The sequence below is a fragment of the Colobus angolensis genome, unplaced genomic scaffold (genome assembly GCF_000951035.1).
Source record: "Colobus angolensis palliatus isolate OR3802 unplaced genomic scaffold, Cang.pa_1.0 Scaffold116, whole genome shotgun sequence".
Classification (NCBI taxonomy): Eukaryota; Metazoa; Chordata; class Mammalia; order Primates; family Cercopithecidae; genus Colobus; species Colobus angolensis.
Genome location: NW_012112697.1, coordinates 5,386,402 through 5,402,107, shown reverse-complemented (window position 1 = coordinate 5,402,107; position 15,706 = coordinate 5,386,402). Strand labels below are relative to the sequence as shown.

The following is a 15,706-nucleotide window of genomic DNA, read 5'->3' as shown; positions in this document are numbered from 1 at the left end:
TTACATGAGCACACTCACGATTTGTGTACTTTCAGATAGTGCGTTCTTTAAATTTATAGTCACCAAAGACATCCTGGGCATCGAGCCTGAAGGGAGGTGAGGCTGCCACAGCACCCTGATCAGGACGAGGCAAGAAGACACATCTGGAGCTCTGAAGCATGTGTTATGTGGTAAGGAAGGGAGAATGCTTCCCGGGGAGACGGCAAGACCAAGCTGAAAACAAGATGGAGTGTCTTGGGCTTCCAGCGGAGCTTCCAAGGCACCTTCCTCTCTGAAGCAGTGGGAAGGGCTGGGAGTTAAGTTTGGATGACTGTTCTTCCTTCAGAGGGAAAGGAGTGGATATGCAAATTGCAAGCCTGGGGGCAGAAGGGCCCATCTGAGGACACGGGTTTACTGATGAGGAGGTGGATGGTGAACGGAGACATAAGTGCCACAATCAGGTGGAAGAAGATGCTCTCCTGGGGTACTGAGGAGGCCCCGATGGCCCCATGTGGGGGCTATCCGCCCATGTGGTCTGGAGCTGCAGCTCAAGACTGGGGCCAGGGCAGGTCGCACCCCTTCTGAGGGAACAAAGAGATGCAAAACTTAGCACTTAAGGAAGCGGCTTACAAAAGGAGGGGCTCAAAACAGACTGGTGGAGGACTAGAAAAAACAAGCGCTGACTTGAGTGGACTTGAATCATCACAGCTTGGCTTCAAAAAGAGGCCAATGTGGATGATGCGAGCCACTGCGATAAGCCAGGGGACAAACACACCCCTGGGAAGAGGGGGTGACACATGTCCTCCTGAGCAAGAGTCAAAAGGGAGATTTAGAATGGGAGAGATGTTCACCGTCACAGTGCCAGGGAGCTCCTGGGAGGGTATGCCGGCTAGAGACCAGAAGTGCGCCAGGATAAGGGACAGGCCAGCATGGTGGGGCTGGGGCCTGGAAGGAAGCCAGGAAGGACGTGCAGATTGACTTGGCGCTTCACCTCTGCCTGAGTGGGTGGAGCCAGTGGGAGCCATCCCGGGCAGGGATGAGAGCCCCTGGGAACAGGGACTGGAGGAAGGGAAGAGGAGAAAGAGGAAGCCGAGGAAGAGGAGGAGAAAGAAGAGGAAGAGGAGGAGTGGGGGAAGGAAAAAGAAGGATGAAGACGAGAAAGAGGAGGGGGAGGAAGGAAGAGGAAGCAGAGGAGGAAGAAGAAGAGACGGAAGAGGAGGACAAGGACGGCGTCACATCAGGAGAGGTCTCTGCAGGGATTTTTCTAAGGCTAAATAACCCTGGGTAGGATGGCGACCCCATGAGACGGCCTGGCTTCTCTCTAATGAGGCTGAGCCCCGGCTGCCAGGTCTGGGGTCCTGCCCTGGTGTGTGGAGATCAGGAGATGAGGCTCTCGTCTCAGCTCTGTCCCCATCTGCTGCATGGGACAGCCATTGTGCCTCTCCGGGCTGCACAACACCAACTCTCCAGGCCGCTCCAGCTGTGGACTGTGGGCTGGCGGATCTGGCACTGCTCTGCAGACAGGGATAGGTGAATCCCACGGTGCCAGTCCTGGATAGCACGTGCCCTCTGGGCCTGTGTGGTGGTGCTCACAGCAGGCGTGTCCCCCCACATCGGTCTCACCATCAGGCCATCACTCTCTCTTTCCCCACAGCATAGGACCCCAGGCCCAGTGGAGGGCACCTCAGCTCTGGGGTCTTTGGAAGGCTATGCAGTACCCTGCAGATCACCTCCCAATGCCACAGTTGAGAACCTAGGACTGGGGGCGAGGGCAGATGCTCAGGTGCCACAGGTACATTTAAAAGATGGAACAGTGATGACGACAAGGGAAAATGACCGAAGCCCCCACCCTCCTGGGGCCTCACTGCATCTGAGCCCTGAACGACAGAAAACTCCCTCATCCACTCAGATCCCAAGAGCCTCTTTGGTGGGCCATCCCTGCCTGGGCTATGAAGAGGATTTGGCCCACCCAGGACTCTTCCCCGGGGACTGCATGCTCCCTTGCAGGGTGGTGAGTGCCATCTGAGGCGGAATTGTGTGCCATGGATCCCCCAGGCCAGGCCCCTCCGAGGGTCACATCACCCCTGATCTGAGACAGGAGCTCTCTCCTTCCCTGTGGAAGAGGTGTGGGCAGCCTTTCACAAACCGCATGCAGCAGAAACCATTCTGGGGGTGTTTCTGTGACAGGGGCCAGGGTATGGGGGTTCTGTGATCTTTGTGACTCTGCTAAATCACATGAGGAGAGAGAAGGGAGAAGCGCACAGGGGTCTCCAAGGGCAACCCAGGGAAACACGCTGAAAGGACCTGGGGACAAGAGAAAGAGCTTCCTGAGAAATGCATTCTACAATGATGGACAAGACACGCTTGGTGTTTAAATGCGCTGAAGACAAAGGGCACCCACATTTGTCAGTCTTGGCTCAGATGCAGGCTGGCCCCAAGGAGGCAGAGGATGGAAAATGGCTTCTAGGGGCCAGTTCCAAACCTACCACTGTATATACATTTTTTAATGATACCGACTGGCTGTGGTAGCTCATGCCTGTAATCCTAGCACTTTGAGAGGCCAAGGCAGGAGGACGATTTGAGCCCAGGAGTTCAAGACCAGCATGGGCAACATAGTGAGACTCCATCTCTACAACAAAATAAAAAAGGTGGCAGGGTGAGGTGGCTCATGCCTGTAATCTCAGCACTTTGGGAGGCTGGGGCGGGTGGATCACCTGAGGTTAGGAGTTTGAGACCAACCTGGCCAACATGGTGAAACTCCATCTCTACTAAAAATACAACAATTAGCCAGGCGTGGTGGTGCACGCCTATAATTCCAGCTACTCAGGAAGCTGAGGCACGAGAACTGCTTGAACCCAGGAGGTGGAGGTCGCAGTGAGCTAAGATTGCGCCACGGCACTCGATTCTGTTCTGGGTGACTGAGTGAGATCCTGTCTCAAAAAAAAAAAAAGATTTACTAAGTGCAAGAAACATGCATAGCTGACTTCCTCTTACTCCAAAATAAAAAATAATAGGCATGGTGGTGTGTACCTGTAGTCCCAGGCTACTTGAGAGGCTGAGGCAGGAGGTCGCGGCAAGGCTGCAGTGAGCCGTGATTGTGCCACTGCACTCCAGCCTGGGTGACTGAGTGAGACTGTCTCAAAAAATAAATAAATGATGCCACATTGTGGTACACATTAGCTATTTGTTAATTAATGAAGCCGCTGGAGTGACCAATGTCAAATCTTTCCAAGTTTCCTGGCATCCTTAGGTGAAGTCTAAATAGTGAGATCCAGAGAATACTGCAGGTCCTATTCGGAAACAACTTCTCAAGCTTCAGAAAGAAATTCATTATCGAGTTCTCAGCCCCTGAAAACAGTTCCTGACCATCACCCTACCAGCTCTGCTGGTTGCCTGAGCTATGGGCTGGGGGAGGTGATGCTTCTCAGGTGTGTAGATGACAAAGAACATTCTTTTAGTGAAAGACTGGCAAGGGGCCAGCAGGTGCCAGCGTGAACCTGATGAGGAGTCTGACCACGTGTGCTGTGTGGTGGCCACCGAGGAGGGGAGCTTTCCCACCAAACTGCTGCCAGGTTCTCCCCTCCATCACAGGGGCTCCCGGAAGGGGGGGCGACAGCTGATTCAGTGGGAGCATGGCTGCTTGGGCTGTGGGGACAGGGGTCACCCTGAAGGACACATGGCCACTTCTTGCCAAGTTCACCTGTGACCTCTAGTATCCTCCCACCAGCCCTGCTCAAAGCCAACTGGATCCCCCTGCCCCAAACGCCAGGATGCCACCGCTTTGAGGCTCTCGGGTCCCCTGAGTACACTGAGCAGGGCTCCCTCTGGCCAGCATTTCCTCTACTCCCCTCATGCCCCAGGTCAGACCTAATTCATCCCAGCCTAGTCTAGCAAGGCCCGTCACATGTGGTATCCATTCTGCAGGAGAAAAGCCATCCCTTCTTACAGGGAGTGCCAGTGTGTATGACAGTGTGGGGACTGCTTGGAGGAGGCAGAGCAAGGCCAGGACCACCTCCCTCCCCAACCCCAGTCACTTCCGGGTCAACAGGGAACAATCTCTGGTGGTTCTGTGAGGTGCAGGGACGCTGATCATTTTGCCATGGACTAGGGAACAATGGAATGCAGGCTGGGCCAGGCTCTCTGGACTCCCTGAACTTTGCACCTCACAAGTTCATCTTTTCACCTGGGAGAGCAGCACTCTTTTTCTCCCAACAATCTTTCCCGTGTGTCAGACTGGGCATCTCGGGCCTCCTGGGTGCCCCCGCCATTCCCATTCCCAAGGGGTCTCCAATTAGGAGATGAGAAGGCAAGAAGAGCTGCTTGTGTAAAGTGGCTCCTGCTGCACACACTCCTCTGCGTCCCTTGCATGGCAACAAAAACACCTCAGCCCTGGCCCCTGGGTGGGGAACGGCTGTGGAAAGCTCCCGAAGATTCATACAAGGAGCTGGACAGACAACTCAAGCCAGCAAGAAGAGAAGCTACTGCTGAGAGGGAAGCAGGAAGTTCTGCGGAAGAATTCCTCCTGCCTGTTCAATGTCCTGTCTTCCTCCCCTCAGCTGGGGGCCCAATCAATACGGCTATGGACTCATGAAAGATCAAAACCCAACTGCATTCTGGGTAGGTGGATCGGGGCCTCTTCTAGCAAACAGACTTAGGTTGGTGCACATTTGCCACAGCAATTTATTTTTATCCCGAATGAAGGAACACAATCCATTAAAGGGGTGAGAGGAAGAGTGGGGCAGCCTAGGAGCTCTCGCTTGTGAGCTGGGGCCAGAGGCAAAAACAGGGATCTGGTCTGGCCACTTCACTCTAATTCGCCATCCATTAGCACCAACACAAGGGGCTTCTGGGGGCCCCGCCAATGCCCCCGGCAGGTGAGGGGGCACACACAAAGACTCACAGAGTGAGGAGAGGGTCCCGATGCTAAATGGACTGGAGACTGGGCAGCTGCGGGGGATGACAGAGCCCGAGGTGGGAGCCGGGCTTGGGGGGGGCCAGTGGTGCATACAGCGGGTGGCCTTGGACACCTTGGTGATTTGGCCCCAGCCAAGGGCCCTGTCCACAGGGCAGAATGTAGAGAGGCCAGCAAAGTGGAATTGCCCAATTACCGCATGAAAGAGAGTTTCTTCTCAGGCCCTTCCCCCAGGCCTCACAATTAAAAACAAGTCCAGTTTCTAGCGGCTGCCTGGCCCCCCACCCCCTCAGTGACCAATCAGCTCCCCACTCCACCTATTCCCCCTCTTCCCAACACAAGGGCTCTTATGCAAACCCAGGACACTGGGGAGGGCAGTAGCAGGGGCACATATTAGGGACTCTGAGCATTTGCTCAGCTGGACAGGCTGCCATGCCTGTCTGTAGCAGAGGTGAGAGGAAGCCCAGAATGAACCGGAAGCCTAGCTGCTGGGCTTCCTTGGGTCAAGATCTCATGAAAGAAGTGCCATGACTGCTTCCTCCGTTCCCTTGTAGGCCCCATCCTCTCCAAATGTCCGCCTCATCTGAGGAGTGCCCTGTTTCCCCGGGAGGTGGCTCAGACCTCATCTGCCATTAACTGGGCTGGTTTGGGTCAGGGCCTGGCATTCACCGCATACAGTGGCTCATTACAGATGCAAGCATTCTCCAGCCGGTCCTCTCTGCAACGCGGCAGGGAGGAAGAGGAGGGGAAAAATGCACAGTCGCTGAAGCCAAAGCGCGGCTGGCCGGAGAGCCGTGTTGGCAGGCAGAGCGACTGTCTTCAGACTTGCTCGCTTCCCAGCACAGAAGCAGGCCTTGTAAAGATCACAGCTGTCGGGTCACGCTGGAGTTCATATCACAGTTTATCAAAGAGGTTGGGTTTTCTCCCTCCTCTCCTTTCTACTGATTATAAGTGGATGGTTCACGGGGAGACAAGGCCTGGGCTTGTTCTGCCTGCATTAGCATGGAGGGTAGGAAGAGGCCGGGGGAGGGCAACGCACACCAACACCTACTCTGGGCAGAGTTGTTTTAGCGGAGCCGGGCTGGGCTGCTGGTGGGTGCCCTGGGTGCTGGGGCATCAGGGCCGGTGCACCAGAGTCAGCTCTCGACACAGAAGGTGCCATGATTTCACCCCCTCAAGTGGGTCTGGTTCCCCCTCCACAGACCACCCTGGGAGGCAGAAGCCCTGTGGGGAGGCTGAACAACAGCCCCGCTTTATCAGACACAGCCACCAGCACTGGGGCTGACACATGGGCCATTTACATAACCCCACTACACTGTGACACGGCAGGCACTATCATCGCTGTGTCACAAAGTGGAAAGGGCTTGGAAACAGGTCACACGGTTAAAAACGGGAGGAACTGGGGTTTGAGCCCCAAACGAGTGCCTCAGGAGGCTCATCTGCCTTAGTCCTGCAGAGTCCTGCGGAAGGAGTGGGGTACAGCACCCCACCACACATGTCCCCATCTTCCCTCAATCTGTGAGCTTGGCATCAGCTAAGGGAAGGGCCTGGGGCCAGAGGAGCCAGCTGAAAGATGAAGGTTTTAAAGCCACTGACTTCACCTCAACATGCATCTAAACTGTTACGTCCACCAGAAAAGGAGGCTGTGTGGACACTGAGAGGAAGTCCAACCCACTCAAGCCTGGCTGGAGCTTGGGTACCCTTTTCTCACCGCCCCCCGACTCCGACATGGAGGTGCGGCCTGGGAAAGCTGCCTGGGGAAGAGGAAACGCTCCCAGGGTCTTTGGGGAAATCATGCCTCTTCCTCAATGCCAAGAACCGCCAGCAGATGTGTGTCTTCAAGAACTCCCGATGCCTCCGTCTTTCTATAGCAGCCGCTCTAGGGCCCAGAGCTAAACACACTTCTGCCAAAAGAACGGCTTTTCACTTGCTGGCCAGAAGAATCTCTTTCCTTTCTTTCTCAGTGTGCAATCTTGGAGGCTGAAAAGAACTTAGAGTTTGCCTAACAGCTAAAGAGGGGGTTAAGAAATCATTATGCGCCTCATCAGGCCTATGGCTTCATGCCAGCATCTGCGGAACCACCGCGATGCCTCTCTTTATTTTTAAATTTTTATTTATTTATTTTGAGACAGAGTCTTGCTCTGTCACCCAGGCTGCAGTGCAGTGGTATGATCTTGGCTCACTGCAACCTCTGCCTCCTGGGTCCAAGCGATCCTTCTGCCTCAGCCTCCCGAGTAGCTGGGACTACAGGCCTGTGCCACCACGCCCAGCTAATTTTTGTATTTTTAGTAGTGACAGGGTTTCACAATGTTGGCCAGGCTGGTCTCGAACCCCTGACCTCGAGATCCACACACCTTGGCCTCCCAAAGTGCTGGGATGACAGGCATGAGCCACCACACCCGGCCAATGATGTCCCTTTTTAAAGCCATCACAGGAGAAAAGGAAGTGCGACGGCGAAGCACAAAGGCAGGCGGACACCCCCCACCTCAGCAAAGCTCTTTGGAAGCGCCTCAGCCCCTCACAGGAGCATGGGGAGGATGGAGGAAGCCACATGTTTGCGGGGCCTTCTCCATGTCAGATGCCGTGTGTGTGCCCAGACTGGGTGGCTGGGCCTGCAACCCAGGGGCTGGTCGACAATGGCCTGGTGTGCTGGCAGAGTGGGCAGCAGGCTCCCGAGCCAGCTGGGCCAGGTGGCTGTCTACCAGGATGCACATTGACAGGTGTGGGTGCTACTTCTCGGGGAGAGCAGTCTGGAGAAATCAGGTGAAGGACTAGGAGAGACCCAGTCCTCTATGAGGGGACCAGTCACAAGGTTCCTTCTGTCCCAGCCCACTGGGCTTCCAGTGTGGATGCCAATGGCTAAGAGACCTTCTGTGGCTGTGCGGGTGGGAGTGAGGCCTGGAGGCCAGCCGCAGTTTCCACAGAGAACCCAGTGCGGCCCACGACAGGTTTGAGCCCCAGAAGAGCAAGCGATCGCCATACTGAGCCCCTGGAGGATGGGAAGGGAGGACCCACTGGCCCAGCTCCTGAGCACTCTGAGGAGCTGGGCCTCAGGTGGTCCTAGCATGCAGGATGTTCAGGGCCTCTCACGGCACCAGGCTCTGCACTCCCACACAGAAGGGACGAAGTGGAGGCTGCTGAATTAGCAGAGTGCAGGAGTTTGCAGCCCAGCTCCTGCCCAGCTCAGGGGCCACATTACTTCCTCTCATTATCCCTTCTGCAAAATGATGATTCCTGTGACCCCAGGAAGCCCAGGAGACGCACTGCAAAGCAAGCAAAGCCTCCCTGGCCTGGAGTCTGTACCTGGGAACATGGCGGCGGGCTGGCCTCCAGTTTCACACAGCCTCGGGTCCCGAGCAGGTAGGGAGAGCATGCAAGCGTGCTCATGGTGCCTGCACTTCTGCTCCGTGCAGCCTGGAGATGCTGGTTACTACCCCAAACTCCTTCTCCCCATGCCTCTGACTGGGCATGTGGGGCTGAGACAGGGTGGAAAACCCATTTCAGCCCAGTTCTCCAGAGGGACGCTAGCTACAAAATCCTCCTCCAAAGGCCTCTCCTTCCACTGACTCTGAAAGTCGTCCAGGCAAGGAGAGCTCATCATGAGTACTGATGCCTCTGCAATTGGAAAAACCACATTTTTTTTTTTGAGACGGAGTCTCGCTCTGTCGCCCAGGCTGGAGTGCAGTGGCCGGATCTCAGCTCACTGCAAGCTCCGCCTCCCGGGTTCACGCCATTCTCCCGCCTCAGCCTCCCGAGTAGCTGGGACTACAGGCGCCCGCCACCTCGCCCGGCTAGTTTTTTGTATTTTTTTTAGTAGAGACGGGGTTTCACTGTGTTATCCAGGATGGTCTCGATCTCCTGACCTCGTGATCCGCCCGCCTCGGCCTCCCACAGTGCTGGGATTACGGCTGGAGCCACCGCGCCCGGCCTGAAAACCACATGACGTTAACTGTCACTCTTGTGGGAACATTCCGCTGCTTTCCTGGTGGGGGGGCCTCTTGCACCACCGCTAACCTCCACCTCAATCCCCGACCTGAAACTGGCCAACGTGATGGGAAGAAACACCATGGAAATCTTCCTCTTTCGGCCAATGAAGGTTAAGAATCCATTTCTGTCTCTCTGACACGGTGGTTCTCAATTGGGGTGATTCTCCTCCCTAGGGGACCTTTGGCAGCGTTTCGAGACGTTTCAGATAGTTCCAAATGGGTGAATGCAAGTGCTACCGGCATCCAGGGGGCAGAGGCCTGGGATGCTGCTGACATCCTACAGGGCACAGGACAGCCACCATCCCGAAGAGTTATCCGGCTCCAATGCCAACGGCGCTGAGTTTGAGAAGCCCTGCTCTAGAGGAGGCCAGAGAAGCAAGAGGGTGGTGACAGCCTCCCCACTACCACAGGGGCATCCTTTTGGTGGCCAGACCATCAGAAGCCCCTGCCCCCGCACTGTGATCCTGCTTTTTGTCTTTCTGGTCAGGCAGGCCTGTCCTCTCCCACGACTCAATCCTGCGGCCCCATCCCCAGGGTGCCCTCAACTCCACCTTAGCTCCTGAGCTGGCCGGTCACCTCCTGTACGCTCCACTCCCTCAGCTCCCCCAGCAGCATTCAGGCTCCTGCAGCGGCTCCCAGCACACCATCCCTGGGTCTCGCCTCCCTCACTGCCTTCTGCCATCTCCCTGCTTGGCCACTTCCTTTACCTCTCTGGCCCTTCGTCATAGCCTCCTTTTCTGGCTTCTGCTTCTTTCCCCAACCATTACAGTCTGGAACACTTAGGGTTCAGCCTCAGACCCCTTCCCTCTCACTCCACCTCTTCTAACTCCCTAAGAATGAAAGCTCCGCAAGTGCAGAACCATCTAGAAAGGTACCTTGCACAGTTAGTGTTCGGTAAACATCTGTTGAATGAATGAATGAATGACTATACCATCAATTTCGAGATTGTATCTTGGGCCTCGGTATCCCCTTGGAGAGCCTGGTACAGCAAACTACTTTTTCAACATCTTCCTTTTGGTGTCCCCAAAGTAATTTAAACTCAAACATGCACCCCCTTCTCACTCCCTGCCACTCTTCTGGGGCTCCCACCTCAGGGACTGGCATCACCATCCACCCAGCTGCCCCAAATCAGAGGCCTGGACACCCTGGCACTCCCAGCTCCCTCTCCCCTCACTTTTTCCACATCAGTCACCAGACAAATCTACTTCCTACTCAGTCTCGAATCCTCATTCTCCAATCTGGCTGCAGATTCCCATCCCCCTCACAAGCTGCCACAGTCTCTGCTTGGACAACAGCCTTCCAGCTGGCTCCACCTCAGTCCCTCCAACCCATTCGCCCCAGCAACAGTTGTCTTTCAAGCCAGAAATCCGGTCACATTGATCCCCTGCTCAAGCCCTTTCAGTGGCTCCGTGCTGACCCCTAAGTAAGGTCTCCGATCCTCACTATGGCCCACAGGCTGAACCTGCTTTTTAGTTCACAGCAAGATGAGCTCCTCAGGCTCTTTCCTGCCTTGAAGCCCCATACAGCCTGGGCCCCTGCCAGGACTCCTTCAACTCCTGACCCCCAGACCACGGTAGTCGGTAGTCTACTCAGTCCCCAAGCACCCCAGACCACTTTAATAACTCCATCACCCTAGGGGTTCCGATTTTACTCATCAGAGGGAGGCCCAGGCTTTTTTATTATTTTTTATTTTTTAGACAAGAGTCTTGCTCTTTCGCCCAGGCTGGAGTGCAGTGGTGTCATCTCGGCTCACTGCAACATCCACCTCCCAGGTTCAGGCGATTTGTGTGTCTCAGCTTCCCAAGTAGCTGGGATTACAGGCGTGCACCACCATACCCGGCTAATTTTTGTATAAGGCATCTTTTTTAAAAAGCCTCTCCAGTGATCTAACATGCAGGGCTGAGAACCACGGCTGGACAGCACCCAGGGCCATTTGGACTACTCTAGAAATCTCCTCCACTTGGCTTTGGTGTAGAAGCTGGAGGAATTTGTGCCCTGCTCTAGCCTTCACCAGGCTGAGGGTGACACTGGGCCACTCTTCTGGTGACCCTACTTGTTGGAGCTGAGTTGGAGGTAAAAGACCAGCCCCAGCCATGCTGCTGGTGATGACAGTTCTAGACGCCTCCAGCCACTGGGGCTGCTGCCCTGGCACCATCCTGGGCTGGGCTCACATGACTCAGGAGCCTGGCTCCACCAAGCCTGGCTAAATCCCACACTGGGGGCTGGGCCTGGAGCACAGCCCCATGTCTCACGCCATCTGGCTCACCTCCTTTCCCCTCTAAAAGCCTGACAATGGCATTGAATAGGAGGCCATTCCACCTCAGGGGAAGATAGTACTCAGGAAGGAAAAATTGAATTCGGTTTTGTGGAAAAACATCAACACTGACCTGTCTGTTTCATGTCAGAAGCATCAGCAACCAGTATGAAGGGGCAACCTTCTTCATTTCTTTTAAGAACAGATCCAAAGGTCAGGAAAAGGAGGAGAGAGAAGGGAAAGAGAAGGTGGCTGCTTTGACACTTGAACGGCGTGAAAGTGAAAAGCCGGGGCCGTGGGAGGAAGAGGAGAAAGCGCACCACCAAGGCTGACCTGATGATGAAAGGGCCTCTGACCTCCAGGAGCTTCCGTTCGCTGCTGAATCTCTTGAGAAGGTTGATCATGAACTTATAAAAGTAGGAATTCATGGTGGGAGTGGAAGGAGAACATTCTAAGCCTTTGGTACCTGTAGAGAAAGGGACAGAGCCAGCATTTATTCTGATCATGTGTCCACAGGGTGACGAGGTCCACACAGAATATAAACAACTATAAATGCCAAACAAGTGTGTGCGTGGGGTGTTATAACAAGATGAGGGAAAATCTCTAATCAAGAGCCATGGAACAACAGAGAAAAAGGCAAGTCTGCACAAGCAAATACAACTTGGCTTATTGCAAAAATGCCCATTGGTTAAAAGTCCTACTCGTAACTTGAAGAAAAAAAAAAAAAATCCCATTACTGTCCACCCCTTAACCCAAGCCCAAACCACTCAGTGAACATCTCATGCGTGTAAGACCCTGCTAGGTGCTATGAATTTTTTTAAAAAACAAACTCTACTCATTACCTCAATAAACAAAATACACTTGGGATCTATTTGGGCTGTTAAGGACAAACAAGAAGTCAAAGAGAAGAAACAGGTAAGGTGCTTGTGTCAATGAGTCAAGTCATTGTGGCTCAAAGGTCAACAAAACTGGTGGACCCAGAAGAGGCAAAAGCCAAGCTCCTTCCCTAATATTACCTGAGAAAAAGAAATGATGTACACACCCACTCGATTACAGACAGCAAACACTGACAAATGTTACAAAGTGTTTTAAGTTTTTCTTTTGAAATCAAAAGCTCTTTCTTCCTCATCCTCAGGCAAAGATGCTCTTTTAGGATAGAACTCTGAAAATGTTCAAAGCCTGAGGTGGCTTTCTAACCAGGAGCACAAATGTCTCTGATGTGTGTCCCTGCAGAAAACACACCGAGGTATAGAGGGAGGTATCTTCCAGCCCTCCCTTGCACACGTGCCCCTTGATAAAGTACCCAGCACCAAGGGGACAAGGGAAGGGCTGATGGAATACTTGGATGGTCTGGGATAGCGTATTTGTATGCCCCTTGGGGTCTTCCCTGGACATCCCTTCTAATATATGTCAACCTCCACAGTTCTGTGAAAGAGTTACCAAGGGACGGAAAGAATCCTCACTCACTCTGCTTGAGGCAGGACTTTTTTTTTTTTTTTTTTGAGACTGAGTCTTGTTTTGTTGCCCAGGCTGGAGTGCAGTGGTATGATCTTGGCTCACTGCAACCTCCACCTCCTGGGTTTAAGCTACCTTCCTGACCCAGCCTCTTGAGTGCTGAGATTATAGGCATGTGCCACCACGCCCAGTTAATTTTTGTATTTCTTTTTTTTTTTTTTTTTTTAGTAGAGGCGGGGTTTCATCATGTTGGCCAGGCTGGTCTTGAACTCCTGACCTCAGGTGAACAACCCGACTCGGCCTCCCAAAGTGCTGGGATTACAGGCTGTGAGTCGCCATGCCCAGCCCGAGGCAGGCCATCTCTAAAAAGAAAACAGCTTTATTGAGATATGATCCATATACTGTAGGGTTCACCCTTCTAAAGCATGCAATTCAGTTTTCAGGACATTCACAAAGTTGTGCGGCAATCACCACTAATTTCAGAACATTTTTATCAACCCCTAAAAGAAACCCCATACTGATTAGCACTCACCATTCTCACCTTCATCGGCCCCTGGCAATCACTCATCTACCTTCTGTCTCTATGGATTTGCCTATTCTGGACGTTTCCTATAAATAGAACTAAGCAGTATGCAGCTTCTTTCACTCAGCACGTTTTCAAGGTTCATCTATGTTGTAGTATGTATCAGTTCTGTATTCATTTTTAGGGTTGAATAATATTCCACCTTATGGCTATTCCATATTTTGTTTGTCCATTCATCAGCTGGTATTTTCTCCCATTCTATTGATTTTTTTTTTTTTTTGAGACAGGGTGATACTATAATTTGAATATTTGTCCCCACCTAAATCTTATGTTGAAATTTAATTCCCAGTGTTGGAAGTGGCACCTGGTGGGAGGTTACTGGATGATGGGGGTGGATTTCTCATGAATGGGTTAGCACCATCCCCTTGGTGTTATCTCTGAGACAGCAAGTTCTCGTGAGATCTGCCTGTTTAAAAGTGTAGGGCACCTCCCTCTCACTCTCTGGCTCCTGCTCTGGCCTCCTCTGCCTGCTGGGCCCCTATGCCTTCCACTATGATTGTAAGCTTCCTGAGGCCTCCTCAGAAACCAAGCAGATGCCAGCACCATGCTTTCCATAAAGCCTGCAGAACTATGAGCCAACTACATCTCTTTATAAATTACCTACTCTCAGGTTTTGTTTTTTTTTTTTGAGATTGAGTCTCGCTCGGTCTCCCAGGCTGGAGTGCAATGGCATCGTCTTGACTCACTGCAACCTCTGCTTCCTGGGTTCAAGCAATTCTCCTGCCTCAGCCTCCTGAGTAGCTGGGACTACAGGTGTGTGCTACCACAACTGGCTTAATTTTTGTATTTTTAGTAGAGGTGGGGTTTCACCATGTTAGCCAGGATGGTCTCAATCTCCTGACCTGGTGATCTGTCTTCCTTGGCCTCCCAAAGTGCTGGGATTACAAGCGTGAGTCACTGTACCCAGCCATGTATTTTTTTTATTGTAATGCAAGAACAGCCTAATAAACAGTGTCTTGCTCTGTTGCCCAGGATGTAGTGCATTGAAGTGATTACAGTTCACCGCAGCCTCAAAACTCCTGGGCTCAAGCAATCCTCCCGCCTCGGCCTTCCAAGTAGCTAGGACTACAGGTGTGTGCCATCACACCCAGCTAAATTTTTTCTTCAAGATGGGGTCTCCCTATGTTGCCCAGGCTAGTCTCAAACTCCTGGGCCCAAGTGATCCTCCTGCCTTGGCCTCCCAAAGTGTTGGGGTTATAGGTAGGAGCCACCATGCCCAGACTGTTTTTATTAAAAAAATTTTTTTGAAGTACAAAATTTTTAACTTTGATTAAGCCCAATGTGTCTATTTTTTCTTTGGTTGCTTGTGCCTTTGGTGTCATAGCTATGAAATTATTACCTAATCTAAGGTCATAAAGATTTACTGATATACTTTAGTTCTCTGGTCTATTTTGAGTTACTTTTTGTATATGGTGTGAGGAAGGGGTCTAAATCCTTTTGCATATGGATATCCAATTGTTCCAGTATAACATGATATCTTAACAGTCAACTCATAGCTACCATTTGTTGAGCACCTACTATGTGCTTGGCCTGCCTAAACCCTTCACACATAGTATCTAACATCCTAAAAAAAAAAAACAACTTGAAAAATATGCACCATTACTATTCCCATTATATACACAGAGGAGCTGTGAATTTGGGTGAGGATTATCCAAAGTCACAGAGCTGGCGAGTAGTAGAGTTGCTGACCCAGGCAGCTGGTCTTCAAAACTCATGTTCTTTGCAGCTCTGTCAGGCTGCCTGTCTCTTGGGTACTAATGTTCAGATATGTTTGGGGCTCACAGATTAGGAGGCAGTGCCTTGCAGGAGGGCAGAAGATGGCATAAAGACGGAAACCCAGGTCCTGCCAAGCTGACACTGAAGATGCGGGAAATGACGCTGCGAAGAGCTGTGGAAACAGCACCTGGCCGCAGCTCGCTGGAAACCCAGGGAGGACACTGGGGGATGCAGAGTGGCCAACAGAGGCATCTGGGGCCATCATTTTCCAGGCTGGCCCCTTTCTGGTCCAGAAGTTGCGTGGGAGCCTTCACTTTCTCCCTGGACCAGGGAGGAAATGGTCAGGCACAAGCACAAGATAGGCAGGATGTGGAGGCTCTGGGAACCAAACTTGGCCAGAAGCATCAGAGGTTCCCAGAAGCATCAGCCCAAAGCACAAAACAAGAATGTGCAGAACCATCCAGAGTATTCCAAGTGAACCTCACGGAGGCGCCTGGACAGACTGACTGTATTTGATGCCAGCGGGCTGGAAGCAGCAGGAAGACTCTCCTCCCAGGAGCTCCGTCTTTTTTGCTGAGCTCAGACTTCCCTTACGTCCTCTCATGGTCCTTCCTGGGAGATGGTTGCGTCTAGAAAAGGCGTTTTTCTGTTCTGTTTTTCCCAGCTGTGAATCACTCTATAAGGGATTCCTTGCCAGGAGCCAAACCTCCAAACTGTAGCATCCTCAATCCCAAGAACCTCCTAGACAGCTCGCGTGAATGGCGTGAAGGAGCCCTGAGTGAGAAGGCCAGTTCAAGGGCAGGCCTCATTCCACTTCTTGT

The 15,706-nt window shown here is 52.6% G+C and overlaps 1 protein-coding gene across 1 annotated transcript in view; it reads right to left on the bottom strand.

Annotated features, from left to right (window-relative positions):
- The window catches only part of VAC14 (Vac14 homolog (S. cerevisiae)), a 115,672-nt gene that overhangs the window by 33,035 nt on the left and 66,931 nt on the right, over positions 1-15,706 (bottom strand). Inside the window, exon 14 of the mRNA XM_011962121.1 lies at positions 11,465-11,597. Within this exon, the coding sequence (XP_011817511.1) occupies positions 11,465-11,597 (133 nt within the window). The remainder of the gene's footprint in view (positions 1-11,464; positions 11,598-15,706) is intronic.